The sequence below is a fragment of the Lacerta agilis genome, chromosome 14, assembly GCF_009819535.1.
Source record: "Lacerta agilis isolate rLacAgi1 chromosome 14, rLacAgi1.pri, whole genome shotgun sequence".
NCBI classification, from domain to species: domain Eukaryota; kingdom Metazoa; phylum Chordata; class Lepidosauria; order Squamata; family Lacertidae; genus Lacerta; species Lacerta agilis.
The window spans coordinates 35,016,868-35,038,911 of record NC_046325.1 but is presented as its reverse complement, the minus strand read 5'-3'; the positions used below and the strand labels follow the sequence as shown (position 1 = coordinate 35,038,911).

Genomic DNA, 22,044 nt, shown 5'->3' with positions numbered 1-22,044 from the left:
GAGGGAGCTGGCGTACAGCTTCCGGGTCATGTGGCCAGCATGACTAAGCAGCTTCTGGCGAACCAGAGCAGCGCACGGAAACGCTGTTTACCTTCCCGCCGGAGCGGTACCTATTTATCTACTTGCACTTTGACATGCTTTTGAACTGCTAGGTGGACAGGAGCAGGGACCAAGCAATGGGAGCTCACCCCTTTGCGGGGGATTCGAACCGCCGACCTTCTGATCAGCAAGCCCTAGGCTCTGTGGTTTAACCCACAGCGCCACCCACATCCCGGTTGTGAGGAAACCCCTATTTCCTTCCCAGAAATACTACTGTATTTTGCAGAGTTTCCCATGAAGAGGGACATTTGGGAATTGTAGCACCAAGAAGGGAATCAGGATCCCCTAACAACTCTTAGCACCTTAACAAACTATAGCTCCCATAATTATTTGCGGGAAGCTATAATTGTTTAAAGTGCTTTGAATTTATAGCGCTTTGAATTTATGATGTGAACGTGGCCTTATTTGAAGTTGTTGACTCCTCTATCCATCTAAGGCTGCAAATCCTATGCACACAGACTTGGGAGCAAATTCTGTTCAACTCAGACTTTGGAGGAGTTACTTCTGAGTAAACAGAAGCAAGCAGGCATTGACATAATAGGGCTTACTTCTGAGTGAACATGCTTAGGTTCACACTATAGTACAGGTTGTAAATGCCCTCAGAAGGAATACCAGTGTGGTGTTCACATGTTGGACTAGGACCTAGGAGATCCGAGTTCAAATCCCCACTCAGCCATGATGCTCATTGGTTGATATTAGTTCAGTCCATCATCTCTCAGCCTAACTTTCATCAGACACTATCCATTTAAAGCATATGGCTTCCTCCCCCAAAATCTGGGAATTGTAGTTTATCCCTCACAGGGCTACAGTTCCCAGCACCATTAACAAACTACGGTTCCCAGGATTCTGTGGAGAAAGCCATGTGTGGGTGTTGTTGTGAGGATAAAATGGGGAAAGAGCCTTGAGGTACCTGGAGAAAAGGCAGGACAGAAAAATAATGAGAAATACATAAATAAATTTCTGTATTCCAGCACATTTACAACTCCTGGCTTCTGAACCTGCTCCTGGTAAGCGTTCTTTTAACTGCAGTTTCATCTGCACCAATTAGCAGGTATTAATGTTTAGCACCACGCTATGAAGTGCTTCGCCTGCTGATTTCTACAGATCAGACTTCTGTTAACAGGAACCGAGAGAAAGCCAGACCCAGTTGGGAATCCAATTTAAAATGGAAAATGATTAAAAAATAAAACCAATTACCTGGTCAGGTTCCGCGTTGGTAATGCTTTTTTAACCACCTGGCAGATTCCCTCTCCACAGGACTGGCCCAAGATATTTAGCTGCCTGAGGCGAAGAAGGAACCCCCACTCTTTGTCAAAATAGACAGTACCCAAAGCCAGATATTTTGGTACCAGAGAGGTAGAAAAATCCCACCTCTTCTCCCTCACTCCCCAGCAGTAAAAACAACAATAATGAATCAATTTACTAACAGCTTGCTGCCTTTCCATGACACCCCCAAATCAGCTGCCTGAGGCAGTTGCTTTGCCCTGCCTAATTGCTGGAGCGACTCTGTCTCTCCAGCTTTCTTGTTGCATTGGGCACTTGTCAAGTTCCCAGCAGTTGTCCCCATGTTATCAGACAGTAGAGCAGCAACTTTTTTTCTCTGTGGGGAGGAACCAGTTGTATGATACCAGCAGTGTGTTGTGTCTAAGGACCGTGTTGTTGTTTTTGGTAAGTGAAGGCTGGCGGGTAAGAGAGAGCTACTGCATCACGCGAATGGGTGGTGTTACCACAAAATATATATTGGAGGACTCTCTTGAACCCAGATCTTTGCCACTGTCTCATGTCCTCCTTTCAGGGCCCGTCATGCGGAGTCCTCCATGTCTTCTTTTGCTGTTCCAAGCCCTCAGCCCCGGCCTTGCCGTTTCGCTCCACAAGCAGCTGAAACACCAGCAGACTCTAGAGGATCAAGGTAAGTTGAGGGTTGGCGTACGCACGCACGCACACACACACACACACCCTTGCCATGGCTGCCTGCACCTGTTTTCAAATGGAATCGCACTGTGGGATAACGCAGAATCCATCTGCTTTTATTCTGGGAATGATGAAGCCGCTTTGTCGAGAAGCACATTTCAGGGGCAAAGATGCAACAGGGATTGTGTGTGTGGACTAGGTGGGGGCGGGGGGGAAACAAGAACTTGCTTTTCACTGATTGTAAAAGAAAATGTCGTTCTTACGCAGCCTAAAGGAACAAAGAACCTGGAGGGCACAGGTGACTTTGTAAGGTTATTTGAAGTGAGGAAAATGCCTACATAAGAGCTGCAAAGTAGAATGATGTTGTTGTTGTTGTTCAGTCGTTCAGTCGTGTCCGACTCTTCGTGACCCCATGGACCAGAGCACGCTAGGCACGCCTATCCTTCACTGCCTCTCGCAGTTTGGCCAAACTCATGTTAGTAGCTTCAAGAACACTGTCCAACCATCTCATCCTCTGTCGTCCCCTTCTCCTTGTGCCCTCCATCTTTCCCAGCATCAGGGTCTTTTCTAGGGATTCTTCTCTTCTCATGAGGTGGCCAAAGTACTGGAGCCTCAACTTCAGGATCTGTCCTTCTAGTGAGTACTCAGGGCTGATTTCTTTGAGAATGGATAGGTTTGATCTTCTTGCAGTCCATGGGACTCTCAAGAGTCTCCTCCAGCACCATAATTCAAAAGCATCAATTCTACGGCGATCAGCCTTCTTTATGGTCCAGCTCTCACTTCCGTACATTACTACTGGGAAAACCATAGCTTTAACTATACGGACCTTTGTCGGCAAGGTGATGTCTTTGCTTTTTAAGATGCTGTCTAGGTTTGTCATTGCTTTTCTCCCAAGAAGCAGGCGTCTTCTAATTTCGTGACTGCTGTCACCATCTGCAGTGATCATGGAACCCAAGAAAGTGAAATCTCTCACTGCCTCCATTTCTTCCCCTTCTATTTGCCAGGAGGTGATGGGACCAGTGGCCATGATCTTAGTTTTTTTGATGTTGAGCTTCAGACCATATTTTGCGCTCTCCTCTTTCACCCTCATTAAAAGGTTCTTTAATTCTTCCTCACTTTCTGCCATCAAGGTAGTATCATCAGCATATCTGAGGTTGTTGATATTTTTTCCGGCAATCTTAATTCCGGTTGGGGATTCATCCAGTCCAGCCTTTCGCATGATGAATTCTGTATATAAGTTAAATAAGCAGGGAGACAATATACAGCCTTGTCGTACTCCGCAAAGTAGAATGACTTGCCCTAATGACTTGCCCCTAAAGATGCCTAAGCTTTCTTTATTGACGTTTGTACCTTCATGAGAAGAGAAGACTCCCTGGAGAAGACCCTGATGTTGGGAAAGATGGAGGGCACAAGGAGAAGGGGACGACAGAGGATGAGATGGTTGGACAGTGTTCTCGAAGCGACTAACATGAGTTTGGCCAAACTGCGAGAGGCAGTGAAGGATAGGTGTGCCTGGCGTGCTCTGGTCCATGGGGTCACAAAGAGTCGGACACAACTGAACAACAACAACACCTTCCTCCTGGCAGCTAGGATATCATGCAAGGATCTTCTCATCCCAGCCACTCATGTCTCCCCACCCCAGAAACTCTATAATTTGACTTTCTGCACTGAGCTTCATGGCTGAGTGAGGATTTGAACCCCTTTCTCCAGCACTTTTAACCACTGGACACCACCACCAGCTCTCTTACTGTCTTTAATGAGAGGTTTGTCCCACCGGCTGTGGTAGCAGTGAGAAGCACAAGCTCCCTGCACTGCCCCTCTCATTCCTAAACACAGACGTCACAGCAAGCAAATAGCCAATGAGTGCATTGGACCCTTGCAGAACCACATTCCACATTTCCCAATGAATACAATATATTGGAGGGGGGAGCATCTCATTTCCTCAAACTGTGTGCAATAAGCTTTTGAGTTCTAACGAAATGTTTGGAGGTTCATTCAACCAGGAAGTGAAGGCATGTGACTGTGAGCAACGGAAAAAAGCAACAATGCCTCATGCATGGTGTCTAAAACAGCTCACCTGGAAAGGTTGGGAAAGTATGAAAGCAAGCAGCGATATCTGAAGAAAGGAGGAGGACCTGATGGGTGCAGCTGTTGGCTCCCAGGCCTTTCCAGAGCTCCCAGAAGCCTCTGCTTTGCCTGCAAAAAATGCTGCAGTTCTCATATGCAACCTCCCCTAGAGGGTGGAAAGTGTATGCTAACTGGCTGGGGTTGATGGGAGTTGTCGTCAAAAACAAATGGAGGGCACCATGTTGGCAAAGGCTGATGTATGTGAAAATAACTGAGGCCTTCAGCGTGACACACCCAAGAATACTGGGAGCTGGTGTTTGCTAAGGGTACCGAGAGTTGCTGGGAGACTCTAGTTCCCCCATGGACTGCAAGAAGATCCAACCTATCCATTCTTAAGGAAATCAGCCCTGAGTGCTCACTGGAAGGACAGATCCTGAAGCTGAGGCTCCAGTACTTTGGCCACCTCATGAGAAGAGAAGACTCCCTGGAAAAGACCATGATGTTGGGAAAGATGGAGGGCACAAGGAGAAGGGGATGACAGTGGATGAGATGGTCGGACAGTGTTCTTGAAGCTACCAACATGAGTCTGACCAAACTGCGGGAGGCAGTAGAAGACAGGAGTGCCTGGCGTGCTCTGGTCCAGGAGGTCACGAAGAGTCGGACACGACTAAACAAACAAAAAAAGAGTTCCCTGGGAAGAGGGATTGACTGTTAAACCACTCTGGGAACTGCAGAGGGGAATGTGAGTCTCCCATGCCGTCCAACTTTTTTACTACGCAAAATCGGGGTGAGAGTGCGAGATTGCGGCACCCCCCAATGGCCACTGAGATCTCATACGAATGTCTCATTTTTCCCGGGGCAACTTGGAAGGCATGGGCTCCTAACAACTCTGTTTCCTTGATGAATTACAGTCCCCAGAATTCTGTAGGGCAGTGGTGCCCAACTTCCAAAAGACTGCAATCTATTCCCACTATAAATAAACTGGTGGTGATCTACCCATTGGATTGACCGGAGTTGTTGAGCTTTTTGCGGGGAGGATGAGCCAAACTTGGTCAGGTTTTTTTTTGGGGGGGGGAGGATGAGCCAAAGTGGTTATTGAGCTTTTTTTTAGTTGGGGGGGCATCAGGGTCCAGCGATCGACCAGGTGCATCCCATGATCGACAGGTGGGGATCAGTCTAGCTTGGAGGGTACAGCACAGGGCGGAGGGCACACACAGGGTCAAAGGTTCCCCACTTCTGCTGTAGCATCAACTCCCCTTTCTTTGAGAGAACGAATGACTCTTGGTCCTAGGACATCTTGCCTTCTCTAAACTCCGGGATAATATTTTATGGTTTCTGTTCTCAGTGTTCCTGGATGACTCTACTGCACATCGATTCCTGGGTCGTAAGCCTCTTTATAACCACTGGGATTTCGAGCTGATCACTCCAGGCAACTTGGAGCGTGAATGCATAGAGGAAGTTTGCAGCTACGAAGAAGCCCGCGAAGTCTTTGAGGACGACTTCAAAACAGCTGAGTATGGGGAAAGCCTTGGGCTTGGGAGCATCATAGCATCTAGTATAGAGATTTTGAAACTCTGTTCTGCTGCACTTCTAGGTAGTTGCGAAAACCACACCCAGAATTATAGAGGGGGAAATGATTCAGGGCCAACAGGGATAAATGCCAAATTAAAATCTGATGCAGCTGTCTGATTGTACCTGCTGAGTGAAAGGAGAACCTAGCGACACCTGTCTACTACATAGCAACGTGTCTTCATGACTGCACCAGGGCGACTGGAGAAAAACTGGAGTTTTAATTCAATGGTCTTTCTAGCAACCTGCCAAATGGCTATAATGTCAGGAATGTGGTTAGCAAAAAAAAAAGCAAATCAAAATACAGTAGTTTTCCGCCATCATACAGCAAACTTAAAGGCTTACTAAGGTAGTGGACTGGTTGCGGAGTGAGGGAGAGAGAGCATTCGAAAACCAGGACGTCCGCTCTTCCAGGAAGAGATTAAATAAATTAATAGCAAGAGGGTTGTTTATACAGACATGAGGGTGGGGGTGGGGGTAAAGCCTAATTGCTAGGTTCTCTAGGAAGGAGTTTAATATTGGGGGCAGACCAACTCTGGCCCCCCATGCTAGGCCCAACATTTTATATTTTTAAAAAATAAACCACACTCATTGCACTGCACATTTAAAATAATATTTCCTGCCTTCATCTGTGCACCTAGATTTATGAAGTTGAAAACTGACAGGGCGGAAGACAAAAGCAGACAAAAAGCAGCTCTGCTTTACCTGCTGTACATTTGGAAACTGAAATTGTGATTGGTGTAAACTGAGGGATGAGGAAAGTTGTGATTTTGTGTTGCCTTCAGTGTGTGTGCAGGGTCCTCATACAGCAAGAGAGGGGCCAAGACTCCATGCTTCCCTTAGAAGGCAATAGCGCCCTGGTGCTTCAGAGCCAAGGAAAACCAGGGAACATCGTTTGTCATTAACTACAGCGCTCCATGCCAGGACTCGTCTAGGGAATTTGGAGCAGGTAGATTCCTGGCATAGTAAAAGAGCCACGTGCAAACAGGCCTCAGGCTTCCTATTACAGAGCTATGTCCGGGCATCTCTGGTGGTTCAGGGTAGGCAGAGAGTGAAACCAGCAGCAGCCAGAGATGGCCGGCTGATATAATTAGGTGACTAGGCTAGGGCTCATTTGCATCTCAGTTTCATGGGGGAGAGGGAGAAGGGCTGCATCAAATTGGGAAATTGGTGTGTGTGTGTGAGGTCAGTTTAAACACACCACCCTATTCTGAACTGTGAAGGGGATTCAAGCTGAAACGTGTGTGTGTTTGTGTGGTTTCTGGGATATCTTCTCCTTTGTATATTTAGATTTTGTGTCTCTTCCTATCTTGACGGGCTATGCAGTTTCCAACATTTCCATGTAACTAAACGCAAGAGAAGCCAAAGTAGATTCTCGGCAGAAACTGCCCAATATTATTTCTCCTCTCTCTCTAAATACACTCTCTCCTGAATCCAAGGCCTTTCATCCCCTTCTTTGCCATCCACACCAGGAGATCCTTCTCCTTTCCTCAGTTCCTGTGTTCCCCCACAATGGAGACTGGTCCATAGAATCATAGAGTTGGAAGAGACCACAAGGGCCATCCAGTCCAACCCCCTGCCAAGCAGGAAACACCATCAAAGCATTCCTGACAGATGGCTGTCAAGCCTCTGCTTAAAGACCTCCAAAGAAGGAGACTCCACCACACTCCTTGGCAGCAAATTCCACTGTCGAACAGCTCTTACTGTCAGGAAGTTCTTCCTAATGTTTAGGTGGAATCTTCTTTCTTGTAGTTTGAATCCATTGCCAACTGCATCCAGCCCTCAGCTTAGACCCCCCCCCCCACCTGCCTGCCTGCCTGCCTGCTTGCAACCAGTCAAGGGACTTGCCCTGGCTGTCAGTTTTCTCTTCCATCATCTCAGTGTTTCCCTTGCACAGCTCGGCAGGGAGGAGGAGGGCAACAAAAATGGGAAATAGTTGGCTCTCAATGGCTCTAGCGCCACCTAGAGTTGGCCTCCCTGCCTTCGGACCTACCAGTCCTAAATAGGCACCAGCTGCCACTGTTCCCCCTCTGCTCTCATTGGTTGAGAGCATTTCTCTAGTAAGTGCATCCCTTTAGTCCGGGGATGAGGAATTTGTGTTCCTCCAGACATTCGGCTGCATTTGCCACGATCCCTGACCATTGGTCATGCCAGCTGGGGCTGATGAGAGTTGCAATCCGACAACATCTGGAGGGCCACAGGTTCCCTGTCCTTCCTTGCACCAGTCCCCTTAAATCCCCAAATACTGAACTGAATGTGTGAATGCTCCAACACATGCCACAGTGGCAGGTCGCCAGTGCTTGAACTGGCTCGGTTAATACTAAGAATTTGTTTTCTGGGTTTCTGTGGGGAAGCATTTGCAGGACCAGAATTGGGGGAACTGCTGTTTATAAAAATAACGTGTGCACCCTCGTGCACTTCTTCAAGGGGCTAGGAGCTTTCCCCCATTGTTTTTTGCTGGTGCTGCCAGGGCATAGACACAGACAATAGAACTGGCTTATTCACGCCTTATCTTTGTGCCAGCTAGCATTATCTCGAGGAAGCGCTGTGTTGTTTTCTCTGTAGTATTCATGTTTATTGACATCTTACATCTTTATTTCACACCAGCACGTCCTTAAATGCAGAGTACTACATCATGGTAATCGTGATTCAGAACCCTTGTAGCCCAAGGTGATTTGTTTGTAGTTTAAAAACCAGAAGAACCGCAAATACGTGTGACCTTCCTTTACTGTAGTCAAGAGGTTAGTTATCGCAGTATTCGCCCTTGATAGTGGAAGACCTAAACAGCCCTAGAGGGGCGAGTCCGTTGCAGCAATTGAGGCGGTGGTTTCCTGTCCCGCTGCAGGTGCTAATTAGCTGAGCAATGCTAAGCTGATTGTGTTAATCGACAATTACTGCTGTTGTAAATGGCGGCTGAACTGGTTTCGCTTATATTTCAGCTTTAATTAAATTGTCACAGTCTGCACCTTCTGCATTTCATTACCATTTGCCTCTACTGTCTATGCCTCTTTGTCCCCCCCCCTTTAAACCTGTGTATGTTTGTCTGCCACCAAAGCTCATGCCACAATAAACTGGTCTGTTTTAACACCACTTCCCATACAATGCTAGGGATATGTAAGCTCTTTCATGATTCCTCCTGTGAGGGATCCTATTCCCCCCCCCAATACTTCCCCAACAGTGACTCTCCCTAGGTTTCACTGACAACTAGGATGAATCCTTCATTGTTCATATGGGAGTTGTCTCTGGGGTACCTCAGGCCTCTACGGTTGAAAACCTTTTGCCACCTATGGGATCTCCCTACCAGGGTTCCCAACTACTGCAGTTTGCCTCCCCTTTAGGCAAATACGTGGCACACTTGGCTTCACTGTCCAGCCCTCTGTATGACAGGAGAATAAGCAAACAGTTTCCTCTTCCACAGGAAAGCTTTGTTCTCTCCTCTTAGTCACACCTCTTAAGGTACTGGTACACTGCCACAGTCAGCGAACGTTTAAGCACATTTAACTTTATTAGGTAACTAGAAAACATGGATGTCTCGGGTTATTACTGGTACAAATCTTCTTCTCATGTAATTCAGCTTTGTTATAATATTTCCTGCATCCCTTTAGCAATGGTAATTACCTTTCCTCCCAATCCCCAAAGCCTAACCTCTCATTTTCTCTCTCTCTAACCCTCCACCCCCAACTGCCAAACCCCCAACTGCCTTTCAATGGTTGTTCCCCCTCCTTTTAGAATGCCAACTAGCTCCGCCTCCCAGGGAACACCTACCTAACATGGGAGTGATAGGTTAACCCATGATGAACCTGAATCATCCGCAGGCATTATTCCGCCACACCCACTCCTTTGCTTTTTTTAAAAAAAATGGATGTGCTCAGGTTTTGTCATCGCTTGCCACTTATAGTGGAATAGTCACTGTTTGCTCTGATGTTGTGAAGAGTGCATTTGTTTGCGGCACCATACTTTCTTCCTCCTGGTATTTCCATTTTCCTCCCCGCTGTCCAAGTCCCCCAGCTAATTTCCCTTTCCTTCCTACCCTTGTTGGTCATTCTGTTGCCTACCTGGATCTTGAAAAGCGTATAGCGCTGAAAGAGGAAGTGGGAAAGTGTTGTTCTTCGAACTTCCTCCTCCAGCTCTCAGTACTTTTCAAGAAGGGGATGGAAGGACGGTGAAGGAGACAGTGAGCAGCGGGGAGGTTCAGGGGGTTTGTGGGCTCCGGGTGTGGCATTGCGCCCACGGGCACCATGTTGGCAACATCAGCATTAAATTCTGCAGAAGGGTGAATGCCAGGAGGTGCCACTTTCCCCAGCGCTGCACCTTGGCAGGAGAAGCTGTCCCTGCTTTAATCTTTCTCCAATATTCTGGACACAGCTGCCAGCCGCCCTGTCCCTTACTAATATGACAAATCTCCCAAGTAATTGCAAGCAGAGGTTTGGGCTGTGCAGTTTTGCATGTCTGTAGGATTGCATGGCACAGTTTATTGTGTGCTCGCAGCCAGTTCAGAATCTGGACTGGTTTCAGCTCCTGACTCAGAGAGAGAGAGAAAGAAAGAGGCAACGCCTTTAGCGTTAACATTAATTTGTCGCGTAGGGATAGATACACAGTTTAAAAGATTTACGGTTCCTTCAGCTAAACAGATCTACGGAGAGTTGACTTCTGAGGACTGCGGTTAAGTTAGCCTGTTGTTTGCAGTCAAGAATGCCAAGGGTCCTGTGGCAAGGATTAATTTAGTGCGAAGTGAACTTTCGTTAGCCGATTTCGTGAATCCGAGGGATATGAGGTTGTCCTCCCTCCCGCCTATTTAAAAGGACTTTATTTTGCGATAGACTGATGCCATCTAGAGTGCGTATTGCAAATGACAATTGAGGAAATAAGGCAGCATTGCTGGAGAAGCAGTCTTAGGCTGTGTACACACCAGGGTGTCATTGCACATGTGGGTGGCACAGATGCCATTTTTTCTGTGTGTGCTTCAGTGCACACCTAAGCTGGTTCCATTTAAACCTTGACTAGCAGACAGTGACTGGTGGAATGCATTCGCTCTGTCCATTATGGAAACCTGATGTTGACGTACTACGCATGAGTATTTGCTTACCTGTGTGCATACCCAAAGCCAAAGTGTCAAGCATGTTTCACAGTGGGCAAAATGGCCATTTATTTATTTAGTCAGAAAGGTATGTTTTCCAATTTTTCCAGGTTCGTGCAAAGCAACACTTTCAAAAATAAGTACGCGTTTGTGACTCACACCTGGCATTGCCAGGTAAGGAGCCAGCAGCCCACCAAGAAGGGGCTCACCAGGGCAAAAAACGGCCCCTCCCGCAGCTACGCTGGAACTGGTTGTAAAATCACTCTGGGAGTTGTAGCTGTGTGAGGGGAATAGGTGTTTCCAAAAACGCTCAGCACCCTTAACAAACTACAGTTCCCAGGATCCTGGAGGGGGGAGCCATGAATGTTTAAAGTGGAGTGATATTGCTTTAAATGTATAGTGCAGATAGCACCCAGTGGTTACCACCACCAGAACTCGGGATGTGAATTTCAAAATGGCGGGAAGGCTGTTATTTGCTATCATGCCATGTTAACCTCCCTTTTTTTGTTCTCTCTTGCAGAAACAATTTTGGGAGAGCTACGAACACAACGGGAAGGGAGGCGCAAGTGAGTAAGGGTAGAAAATGGCAGCGGGAAAGTCCCAAGCATCCCTCTTACCTGATGCTTTACTGCCCATTGTGAGTCAGCTAATGACAGAAGGAAACAAACTCCTGGTTTCCCAGAGGCTCATCCTTGAGGAGCAAACAGGCCACAAACACCCACGTGGATAGTTTATTTTGCCCAATGTGGGACTCGAACCCACAACCCTGAGATTAAAAGTCTCGTGCTCTACCAGCTGAGCTATCCCAGGCCAAATTTCAGTAGGGGAAATCAAGAACAGACTTTGGCACTTGCGCCAGGAGCTTACTCTGAGCCGAGGGGTGTCAACAGGGTTTTCAAGGTCCAGTACACTCTGCGGATTGGGCCCTCTGCAAAATAAGTTGGTGGGCTCTCATCGCCACTGTGCTTTGCAGCACCCCGAGCTGTCCTCCTACAAGGAAAATACAAAGCATGTTATACTCCTTTTAAAAAGGGGGATAGAAAGGGTCTGGTGAAAATCAGCCAGAGTTTGGAGGATAAGGTTTTGAATGGCTGCGGATACAATGGCAGTGTTCTATCTCCACCGTCAGAGGCAATATGCTTCTTAGTTGCAGGGAATTGCTGGTGGGCAGAGTGCTGTTTAAAGTGCAGTCGTACCTTGGAAGTCGAACGGAATCCATTCCGGAAGTCCGTTCGACTTCCAAAACATTTGGAAACCAAAGCACGGCTTCTGATTGGCTGCAGGAAGCTCCTGCAGCCAATCGGAAGCCACACCGGACATTCAGTTTCCAAAAATTGTTCAAAAACTGGAACACTCACTTTTGGATTTCTATTGTTCGGGAGCCGATTTATTAAGGAGCCAAGGCATTCGAGATCCAAGGTACGACTGTATTTATTTATATACTGCCCTCTTCCAAAGATCTCGGGGTGGCTCCCAAGATAAAAACACGAGATAAAAGCACAGACAGCTAAAACAGAAACAACAAAGCAATAACCGCCCCCTCCCACAAGCACATTTAAAAGGCTGCAGAATATTATTATCCTGCTGTTATTTAGTTGCGACTGTGTTCAATACTACAGTCATACCACGGGTTGCGCTCGCTGCGGGTTGCGTGTTTTCGGGATACGGAGGTGCCGAACCCGGAAGTACCGGAACGGGTTACTTCCGGGTTTCGGCACTTGCGCAGAAGCGCTAAATCGCACTTTGCGCAGAAGCACCAAATTGTGTCACGCGCGTGCGCAGACACAACGGCGCGGGTTGCGAACGCGCCTCCCGCACAGATTGCGTTCGCAACCTGAGCGTCCACTGTATAGTGTTTGATGCCATGTTTGCTTGTTTTTAATGCGGCTTTGACCTCGACATCTGTTGCTGGGAAAGCGGAATACAAAGATCGAATCAAACCCAACGGCAAGCCAACAGCCAGCAGAGGAACTCAGGCACCTTTAGCGCTAGCCACACATAACATGGATCACTGTGATGCTTTCTGCGACAGATTTTTACTTTTGCAACCCAGCGCCCTGTGGTCAAGGCTGTAGGGTGGAGTGTAGGAAAGGCACACACACACACACACAGAGAGAGAGAGAGAGACTGCCGACCCCATTCCTTTGCACCTATTCTGGATCTATGACCTTGGTTTTTTTAGGTGTTATTCCCCATTCCTTTGCAGTCATAGAGTCATAGAACTGCAAAATTGGAAGATACCCAACTCTGTGCACATATCCCGCTTGCAGGCTTCCCGCAGGCATCTGGTCGGCCACTGTGAGAACAGGATGGTGGAATGGATGGACCATTGTCCTGATCCAGTAACGTTCTTCTTAAGTTCTTATGACCCCTGCAGGTTCCAGAGAGCTGTTTGTATAAGTTGGCCTGCTGTGCAGGTGCAGTGTCGGGAAACAAAAGCCAAAGCTACTTTTGCGCAGCTGACGAGCTTCTACACACAGCTCTCTGTCCTCTGTCCAGGCCAACAAGAATTGAAGGCCACATTCCAGCCAGGCAAAAGGCACTTGAGGATGTGAAGCAAGGCTGGAAAGGTGTGTGGCCTGGGAAGGTCCCAAGGGCCAGGTAGAGAGGCCTGGAGAGCCAGTATCTATAGGCAACTTTAATTTATTTATTTTTGGCCAAGTCATTTTTACTGATTTCCCCAGTTTTACCAAATCAGCCACAAATTAAGAAAATTTACGTAATACAGTTTCCCCAAAAATTGGTTTCCCACACTCGGTTCTTGATGCGTCCAAGGTTTCCTCCGGTTGCTGCTTTATTTTTTGTAGTTGTTTCTAGTTTGCATTCTGTTCTTTGCAGTTAACCTTATTTTACAATAGTTGGTTGTTGTTGTTTTTTAACTTATTTATCCTTAACCATCAGCTCCCCACCTGCCAATTCCTGCATGTACAATATTTTACCATTTGCAATATCCAGTCTCCCCCCCCCCTAGAATAACGTTTAGGGGTACTTTCATTTTGGCTCAAGAAAACCACCATTTTATAGTTCAAATCGGGGAAAATAAATACAGTAAATGGACAGAAGTACAAAATGTTTAGGGGTATATGTACCCCTGTGTACCCCCCAGGAGAAAAAAAGCACTGGCAATATCTAAAAGTGAGTACAAGGAATTTATTTTAGAAACGATTATTGCTGATTTATTGTGGATTTGATAATTTGTGATTATCAAATCCACGATAAATCAGCAACAATCATTTCTAAAATAAATTCCTTTCCTTCCTTCTGCATGTATGAAAAAGCCCAATAGTTAACTTTTACCAGTTGTTTTCCCTTTCCTTCTTATCTGCGCAGTCCACTCTGCCAAAGATCCTGCCCAGAACTCTTACTAAATTCCCAGTCGAAATATCTCCTGTTGTTGTCCCTTCTAAAACAGGAATTCCAAGGACGACCTTCTGCCTCGGTGTTTTCCCACGGCTCCTTCACAAGCAGCCCGTAATAGCAAGGGAGGGCAGATTGTACTTCCTAGAGAGAAGGCAACTTTAATATCTCTGAAGCCCCTCTGAATCAGGGTGGCAGTGCCCACAACAGGGCTCCTATTAGGGCAATTTGTGGAGGAAGACACCAGATATCGCTGCTAACCTTCCCTCAATCTCTCCTGCTTCCACAGGAACACCTGGTGTCGACGTGGCTGGCCTGGTGGCTGGCCTTGTAGCAGCGTTGGTGTCTGCAGTCATGTTTGTGATTGTGGCCATGTATTGTGTGAAATACCGGAGTAAGCACAGGAGCCGCTCCAGGTACGGATCAGGGTCCAAGGATAGGTGCTCTGGGGGCATGCATGCATGCATACATACATGCAAGGGAATGAGAAGCAGTTCCAGGCAGCTTTCAACATCAGGGTCAGCATGAACGATGCAGGGCTCCATTGTCAGGGAAGTTAACTCTTTATTCAAGGAAACAGCATACAAATCAGCAACAGTTCCCGGTAGGTCTTGCCCCCGTGGAGAAGTCGCCAGGACTGAATGTCCCTGCCTTCTGCCCCTTCTAAGGCTCCTGCTCTCCTGGATGTTTCCCAAGCAGTCTCAAACAGTGTCTGTGTACCTGTAGTCTCTATTCTGCTCTCCTTATAATCTTGGAGACCAGGGTGGAGGGGAGCTTGTTGCAACAAGAGAGGGAGACTCCCTGGATTCTTCTGCAGCCTCTTGAAGCCTTCTGCTTCAGCCTCAGAGTCTGAACTGCTCCCTGCCACAGGCTGTTTCTGCTCCCAAGCCCTGTTGTCTATTCATCACCCAGCCCCTCCTCGCAATCTTCTCCCTCTGACCTCTCCTTGTGTCCCACCACCAATCCCCTGGCTCTGAGCCTTCCTCCTCTGGACTTTCCCTTGGGGGTTCCCTGCTGGTGCCTCCCATCACTCCTCTTCAGCCAGCCAGTCCCTGACAGTCCTTGAGTGGATCTCCCACAGTTGATCACACTCCAGTGGGTTCTCTCAACATCAGGGTCCCAGCTCCAGGAGGTACAGTCATACCTTGGAAGTCGAACGGAATCCGTCCCGGAAGTCCGTTCGGCTTCCAAAATGTTCAGAAACCCAAGCGCGGCTTCTGAGGAAGCTCCTGCAGCCAATCAGAAGCCACGGAAGCGCTGCCAGACGTAGGGGTTCCAAAGAACGTTCGCAAACCGGAACACCCACTTCCAGGTTTGCGGCGTTCGGGAGCCAAAATGTCCGAGAACCAAGGCGTTTTGGATCCAAGGTACGACTGTATGAGCCTCTTAGCAAAACATCCGCCAACAAGGGCAAGATTGCAAACGCCGTGGAATCCAAACAAGCCCAAGGTCAAGCGGAGAAGATCAGCCTAGGTCTAGAGCCCAAGGTCAAACAACAGCCCAGAGTTAATATCACAAGCAGGTCAGGCAAACTACCTGCACAAGAATGCAGACTGGTATTGTTCGCAGCTAGCAGAGGCTTCCCAGACCACAACCCTACCCTGCCACACTAGGCTCCTTTGGGAAAGGGTGAGATATAAATTCAGCGGCCAGGTTGCTCACCGGAGCAAGACGGCTTGAGCATATTACACTGATCCTGTTTCGACTGCACTGGCTACCAATTAGTTTCCGGGCCCAATTCAAAGTGGTGCTTTTGACCTATAAAGCCTTAAATGGCTCAGGACCACAATACCTCAAGGACCGTCTCTTTCCATATGAACCTACCCAGACCCTGAGATCATCTTCTGAGGCCCTCCTTCGTGTGCCTCCTTCCCGAGAGGTTCGGAGGGTGGCAACACAAGAATGGGCCTTCTCTGCAGTGGCTCCCCATCTGTGGAATGCTCTCCCCAGGGAAGTTCACCTGGCACCTTCATTATACACCTTTAGGCGCCAGGCAAAAACATTCCTTTTTAACCAGGCCTTTGGTTGATATGATTGCCACCTATGCCCTTTCAAAATGTGGGGTTTTTGGGGGGTGAGGGGTTATTGGCTCGTTTTTATTTTTATTTTGGATTTTGTGGTTTTATATTGTGATTTTATTCTGTAAACTGCCCTGAGACCTGCGGGTATAGGGTGGTAAAATGAAATGAAATGAAATGATTCCATCTGCTATGCTGGCTGAGACCCTGCCTGCCTGCCCACTGTCTTGCCAGGGTGGTGCATGCTCTGGTTATCTCCCGCTTAGACTATTGCAATGCACTTTACGTGGGGCTACCTTTGAATGTGACTCGGAAACTACAACTAATCCAGAATGCAGCTGCCAGACTGGCGAATGTGAGCAGCCGCCAGGACCATATATAACACTGGACCTTAGATCTTTATTGGCTCCCAGTACATTTCCAGGCACAATTCAAAGTGTTGGTGCTGACCTTTAAAGCCCTAAATGGCTTCGGCCCTGTATACCTGAAGGAGCATCTCCACCCCCATCATTCAGCCCAGACATTGAGATCCAGCTCCGAGGGTCTTTGGGTGGTCCCCTCATTGCGAGAAGTAAGTTACAGGGAACCAGGCAGAGGGCCTTCTCTGTAGTGGAATGCCCTCCTGCCAGATGTCCAAGAGGTAACTAATTAGATGACCTTCTGTAGATGTCTGAAGGCAGCCCCGTAGTAGGAAGTTTTTAATGTGTGATGTTCTGTTGTGTCTTTGTATATTTTGTTGGAGGGTGCCCAGAGGGGCTGGGGCAACCCAGTCATATGGGCGAGGTACAAAAGATATTATTAAAATAAATACTTCAGCTGCTGGTAGTTGAGGCATTTTAAGGATTGCTTACCAACAACCATTGGTTGATGGATGTTGGAGTCAAGTATCACCACCATCTCCATCCTAGATCATTCTTTCTGTAATTCTTGGGCTTAAGAAAATGTTTCTTTCCTAAGCAGTACATGCGAAGCCCTTCTGAAGTCAGCGTGTTATTTATGATTATATAACTGAGCTTGTCAGCAAGCAACCAGAATCCATTGGAGTATTTTGTGATGTGCTCTCGCCATTCTGAGTCATCTCCTTCCTTCGCCAGGGCTCAAAGCAACCTGTATCCTGCCGTGCCCCTCGCCAACTTTGACGAGGAGCCAAAGCCAGAGTCGGCACCGGGACTTCCATCCTATGAGCAAGCGCTGGCATCTTCAGGTGTGCACGATGCACCTCCTCCACCTTACCACAGGTACAAGTTTTTTTGAGATCTTACTCCCGAGCCTCTTGCCCAAGCTGCATCCAGAGTTTGCGTCAAGTGTGCAAGACAGAAAGCTGGAATGGTCCCTCTAGCTCAGCATTGTTTACACCATCTTTTCTCAACCTTAGGTCCCCAGAGGTTGTCGGACTACAGCTCCCATCATCCCTAGCTAGTGGTCAGGGATGGTGGGAGTTGTAGTCCAACAACATCTGGGGGACCCAAGGTTGAGAAAGGCTGGTGGAGCCAGTGTGGTGTAGTGGTTAAGAGCGGCAGACTCGTAATCTGGGGAACCGGGTTCGCGTCTCCGCTCTTCCACATGCAGCTGCTGGGTGACCTTGGGCTAGTCACACTTCTCTGAAGTCTCTCGGCCCCACTCACCTCACAGAGTGTTTGTTGTGGGGGAGGAAGGGAAAGGAGAATGTTAGTCGCTTTGAGACTCCTTTGGGTAGTGAAAAGCAGGATATCAAATCCAAACTCTTCTTCTTCTTCTCTTCTGGTCTACATTGACTGGTAGTGGCTCTCCAGCATTTTCAGACAGGGATTCTCTCCCAGCCCTCCCTAGTGATTGAACGTGGGACCAAGCAGATGCTCCACCACTGAGCTATGGCCTTCCTCCAGCTTGTTTGGCGGAAATGGCTGGAGAATTGGATTTGGGTCTAACGCTGATCATGAACGGGCTGGGTCGGTGGGAAACAAACCCGTCTGTATAGACCACATAGAGGAAGGGCAGAAGATTCCACATCTCGGTTGCAGCTTTGCAGCAGCATTAAACTACCCAGTAAATATAAAAAATGGGCTAGCTCCATGCGCACTGCCCTGAGCTCCTTGCAGGAAGGGTGGGAAACTAATGTGACATGACGGCAACTGACAGAATGCTACTATGCTAGGCAGTTACTGCAGCATGGAACGGCTTCACGAAATGTAACTTTCTGTGTTGGCTCTGGCTGGGCTTAGCTAAAACCGAGGGACTATCCTGCTGTTTTTAAGTTATCTTTATTATTATTATTATTTAAATAATATTTATTGTATTTTTCCAAAAACAACAACAAATACAGACAAAAAACAAAACAAAATAACACTACAACACAAAACATCTATCAAAAATAACAACAAAAATAAACTATCATATTAAAAATCTCCACTTTCTTCACATCTTTAATGGACTTCCTCCTGTTTCCCCTTATTTGCGTCCCTTAAAAAATATTTCACGTAACTTCCCAATTTAAATTTATCACATATTTTACGAATGCTAATAAACCTAAAACATCTTTATCTTTATTTTAGAATATTTTTGTTATTGTGAACAACTTAACGGTCGTGTGTACCGGTATATGTTTAGGAACTGGTAAAAGTGCAGCGCAGAAGGCAGCAGTCCATTTCCTCCTGCCCCTGCTCTGCCTGGCCCTAACCCAAGCAGTGCTTTCCATGCATTCCCCTCTCCTCCTAAGTAGCCTCACAGGCAGCTGGGAATTCCGCTTGTATTTATATGCGAAATTGCGCAGTTCATACTTTCTGAAGTAATATATGAATAAAAATGCAGCTAGGCTTCAAAATTTGCACACCTCCAAATTTCGCAATGCAGTTCTCCAGCCAAGGAATGGGTCCAAAAATGCATATACTGGGGTAACTTTGCATTAAAATGCATACGTTAATGAAAATAGCTTGCAAAAAAAAAAAGCATCCTATAAAGGAAGACTGCTTTGCAAAAATGAGTACTGTATGTAAAAAAATGCACACAAAGATGTGTTTTTGGAGAAATTCACACGAAAATGCTGCTTTATTTTCATGACTTGTGGTTGTTGTTTTTAAAAAAGCAAAATCATAAAGTTATGTGGAAATGTGGAGAACTGGGTTGGATTAGAAAACAGGAATTGACAGACTCGCCAGTCACTGGTCTGAAGTTTTTGCCTGGCTCACCATCTCTTTTGTACTAGGCCGAGAGAGGTCAGTTTTCCTGGTTATTAATAAAGATAAGGGGTGTGTGTGTTTGTCCTGAATATATGATGCAACCTTGCATGAATGTTTTAAGCAAATTAGCATCACCTACTACTGTCATTGTATGGCTTCTTGCTCACTGTTAAGAAACTCTGCTTTTCTTTTTCTCCACTCCCCACCCCAGGAATAGCACCAACACTGCCCCACCAACCTGAGTTGTCAACAGCAAGATCACCACTCCTGGAAGAAAGTGTACCCCCCTCCCCGCCAATTTATGTGCAGAAGAAATGCTGTGAATTCACCTGCAGCACAACTGAGGGGGGGGGGACACACATACACAAATATGTGATGTGGACCACTGAATTATGTATATTGCATATATGTGTGTACTATGTGCAGAGATTGAGAGAGAGTGTGTGTGTCAAGACAGAATGCTGCATTATGTTGAGGAATAAGAATCTAAAATGTGAATAATACGACTGTTCTTCGCTACTCTGGCATAAAAATGAATCACCAACTTTACAGCTCCAAATCCAGCATTTGCACAGGTTTCTGACACAAATCCCTTTCTCCTGCCCACCACCTGTGTCATGTGAACAAGCCTTGTTATAGCTGTCTCTTTATTCTGCCGTGGCTTGCATGTGCTAGTGTTTGGGATACCTGCTTGTTTTCATGCCTGATAAAATAATTCTCAGAGTATGCTTGAACAATAACTCTTAGGGTCTTTAGGGTGTGTTCAAGAGCACTATTAAGATGCAGAAGGGAAGAGGAGTGTATAACATCTGCCCTTGTGGTTGGTTTGCGGTATGGAGTCTCTCCATCAGTATAAATAGTGGTAGCTCGGCCTTCTGCCCCTGCATTCTCAATGGAGCAATGCCTGATCTAGAGAACATCCCGTCCATATCTAACAATGACATAGGGCACACAGGAAGCTGCCCCGTATCGGGTCAGTATTTTCTAACCTAGTATTTTCTGCTGTGATTGGCAGTTGCTTTCCAGGGCTTCAAAGCAGGAGGGCGGGGGGGACCCATTTGCAATGCAAGCTGAACACCCCCACCCGAAGGTATATTTAGAGAAGTGTGAAAATTAGGGAACAAGGAAGAAATACAGTGGGCAGGCAGGTTAGAGGCAGATGTAAGGGTGTTTAAAAGGGAAGGGGAGACATGGGTTGGTGAGAATATACAGATCAGCTGTAGAAAGCAAATGCACCTCTGTGGTGATGTAAGGAGGAGCAAATGATATTTACATGCATTGCCTGCAGCTGTAGTCAGACAAATTTGTGTGGTGGAGGATGTCCAGGAAGACAAGATGATTATCCAGTAAAATGGGCACAAGGTGTTTGCATGCCCGTATGCTAACCTCATATCCATCCATCCTTTTCCACTCATGACCTGAAGTGTTGCTTGCTTGACCCTGAGCACAGTATAACACACCTTTATACTTCTGTGTGAGAAGTTAGCGCTGCTGTGTGGACAAGAATATACCAAAATAACTTGAGCCATCTGTGAATCTGTTATTTTGGCATTTGTAGAAAATAAAATTTGAACTATTCTGTCATTGTCCTTCTTGTTTGAATAGCTGGGCTTGGCACAGGCAGGTTTCACTTACTCTCGGGAAGAAACTAGCCATAGGGTACCAGGTTGCCCAGGGACACAGAGCCTAGGGCTTCCTGATCAGAAGGTCGGTGGTTCGAATCCCCACGACGGGGTGAGCTCCCGTTGCTCGGTCCCAGCTCCTGCCCACCTAGCAGTTTGAAAGCACATCAAAGTGTAAGTAGATAAATAGGTACCGCTCTGGCGGGAAGGTAAACGGCGTTTCCGTGCGCTGCTCTGGTTCACCAGAAGCAGCTTTGTCATGCTGGCCACATGACCCAGAAGCTGTACGCTGGCTCCCTCGGCCAATAACGTGAGAGGAGCGCCGCAACCCAGTCGGACACGACTGGTCAGGGGTCCCTTTACCTTATTACCTTACCAGGTTGCCCAGAACTTGCCAGTTGAGACATTGCTCTAGCACAGGAGTTCCCAAATGGTACTCCTTGGATCATCAATGGTCCACAAGCTTCATTTGGGTGGTCTCCAGAAGGCCGCTCCACCCATGAGCCACAGTGAGGAAACCACTTCAGGCAGCAGGATCCACAGAGCCAACAGATCCTGACGTGGATCTTTATTCCTCTCCCCTTTGTTTGTGTTATAGACCTTCGCTTGCCCTTTCTTCCCTGGTGAGGGAGGAGGGAATTTTGTGGTTCACCTCCGATGCCAAAATTTCTTGGGCCCTGGGTCTGCATTAAACATACTGATGTTTAAAACTGTGTTCTTAGTGTGTCTTTTATTTATTATACTGTTCTATGAAATGCAAATTGCAATGCAATAAAATGCAACGTAAAAGAAGCAATAAAAATACAATTCGAAATCATACAGCATCTAGCACAGTGCATTATCATTGCTACGACAGGCGGGAAAAAACACTAAGCACCTCACCAAGACCATCAGCAATTTTCAGGTGGTCTTAGGGGTACTGCAGCACTCTTTGCCAATGTGAGGATTTGGGAAAGGGTGTATAATAGGGGGAAACACAGCATAGTACTCCATCATATCTGTGCTTTGGCTTGCTCCCTGGTGAAGCACCAACCACAGCTGGGAAACAGGGATAGAGATAAGCAGTACTGTATATTATGTTTAGTCTTTACTAATACCTGCTGTATATTGAGTGACAGGTATTCCAAATATCAAGGTTTTAAACTCTTGAGGGTGTATTTGTTCTGAGT

At 47.0% G+C, this 22,044-nt stretch overlaps 1 protein-coding gene and 1 non-coding gene across 2 annotated transcripts; one reads left to right on the top strand and one right to left on the bottom strand.

Moving 5' to 3' along the window:
- Positions 1 to 1,816: 1,816 nt before the first annotated feature.
- Positions 1,817 to 20,837, top strand: PRRG2 (proline rich and Gla domain 2). The gene is made up of 6 exons (XM_033170255.1): positions 1,817 to 2,008; positions 5,423 to 5,586; positions 11,244 to 11,289; positions 14,370 to 14,496; positions 17,193 to 17,336; positions 19,465 to 20,837. Exons 1-6 carry the CDS (start codon positions 1,903 to 1,905, stop codon positions 19,493 to 19,495), a joined length of 618 nt encoding a protein of 205 aa, XP_033026146.1. The 5' UTR covers positions 1,817 to 1,902; the 3' UTR covers positions 19,496 to 20,837.
- On the bottom strand, positions 11,461 to 11,534 carry TRNAK-UUU. Its single transcript has one exon. It is a non-coding gene; the product is annotated as a tRNA-Lys (tRNA).
- Positions 20,838 to 22,044: the final 1,207 nt, after the last annotated feature.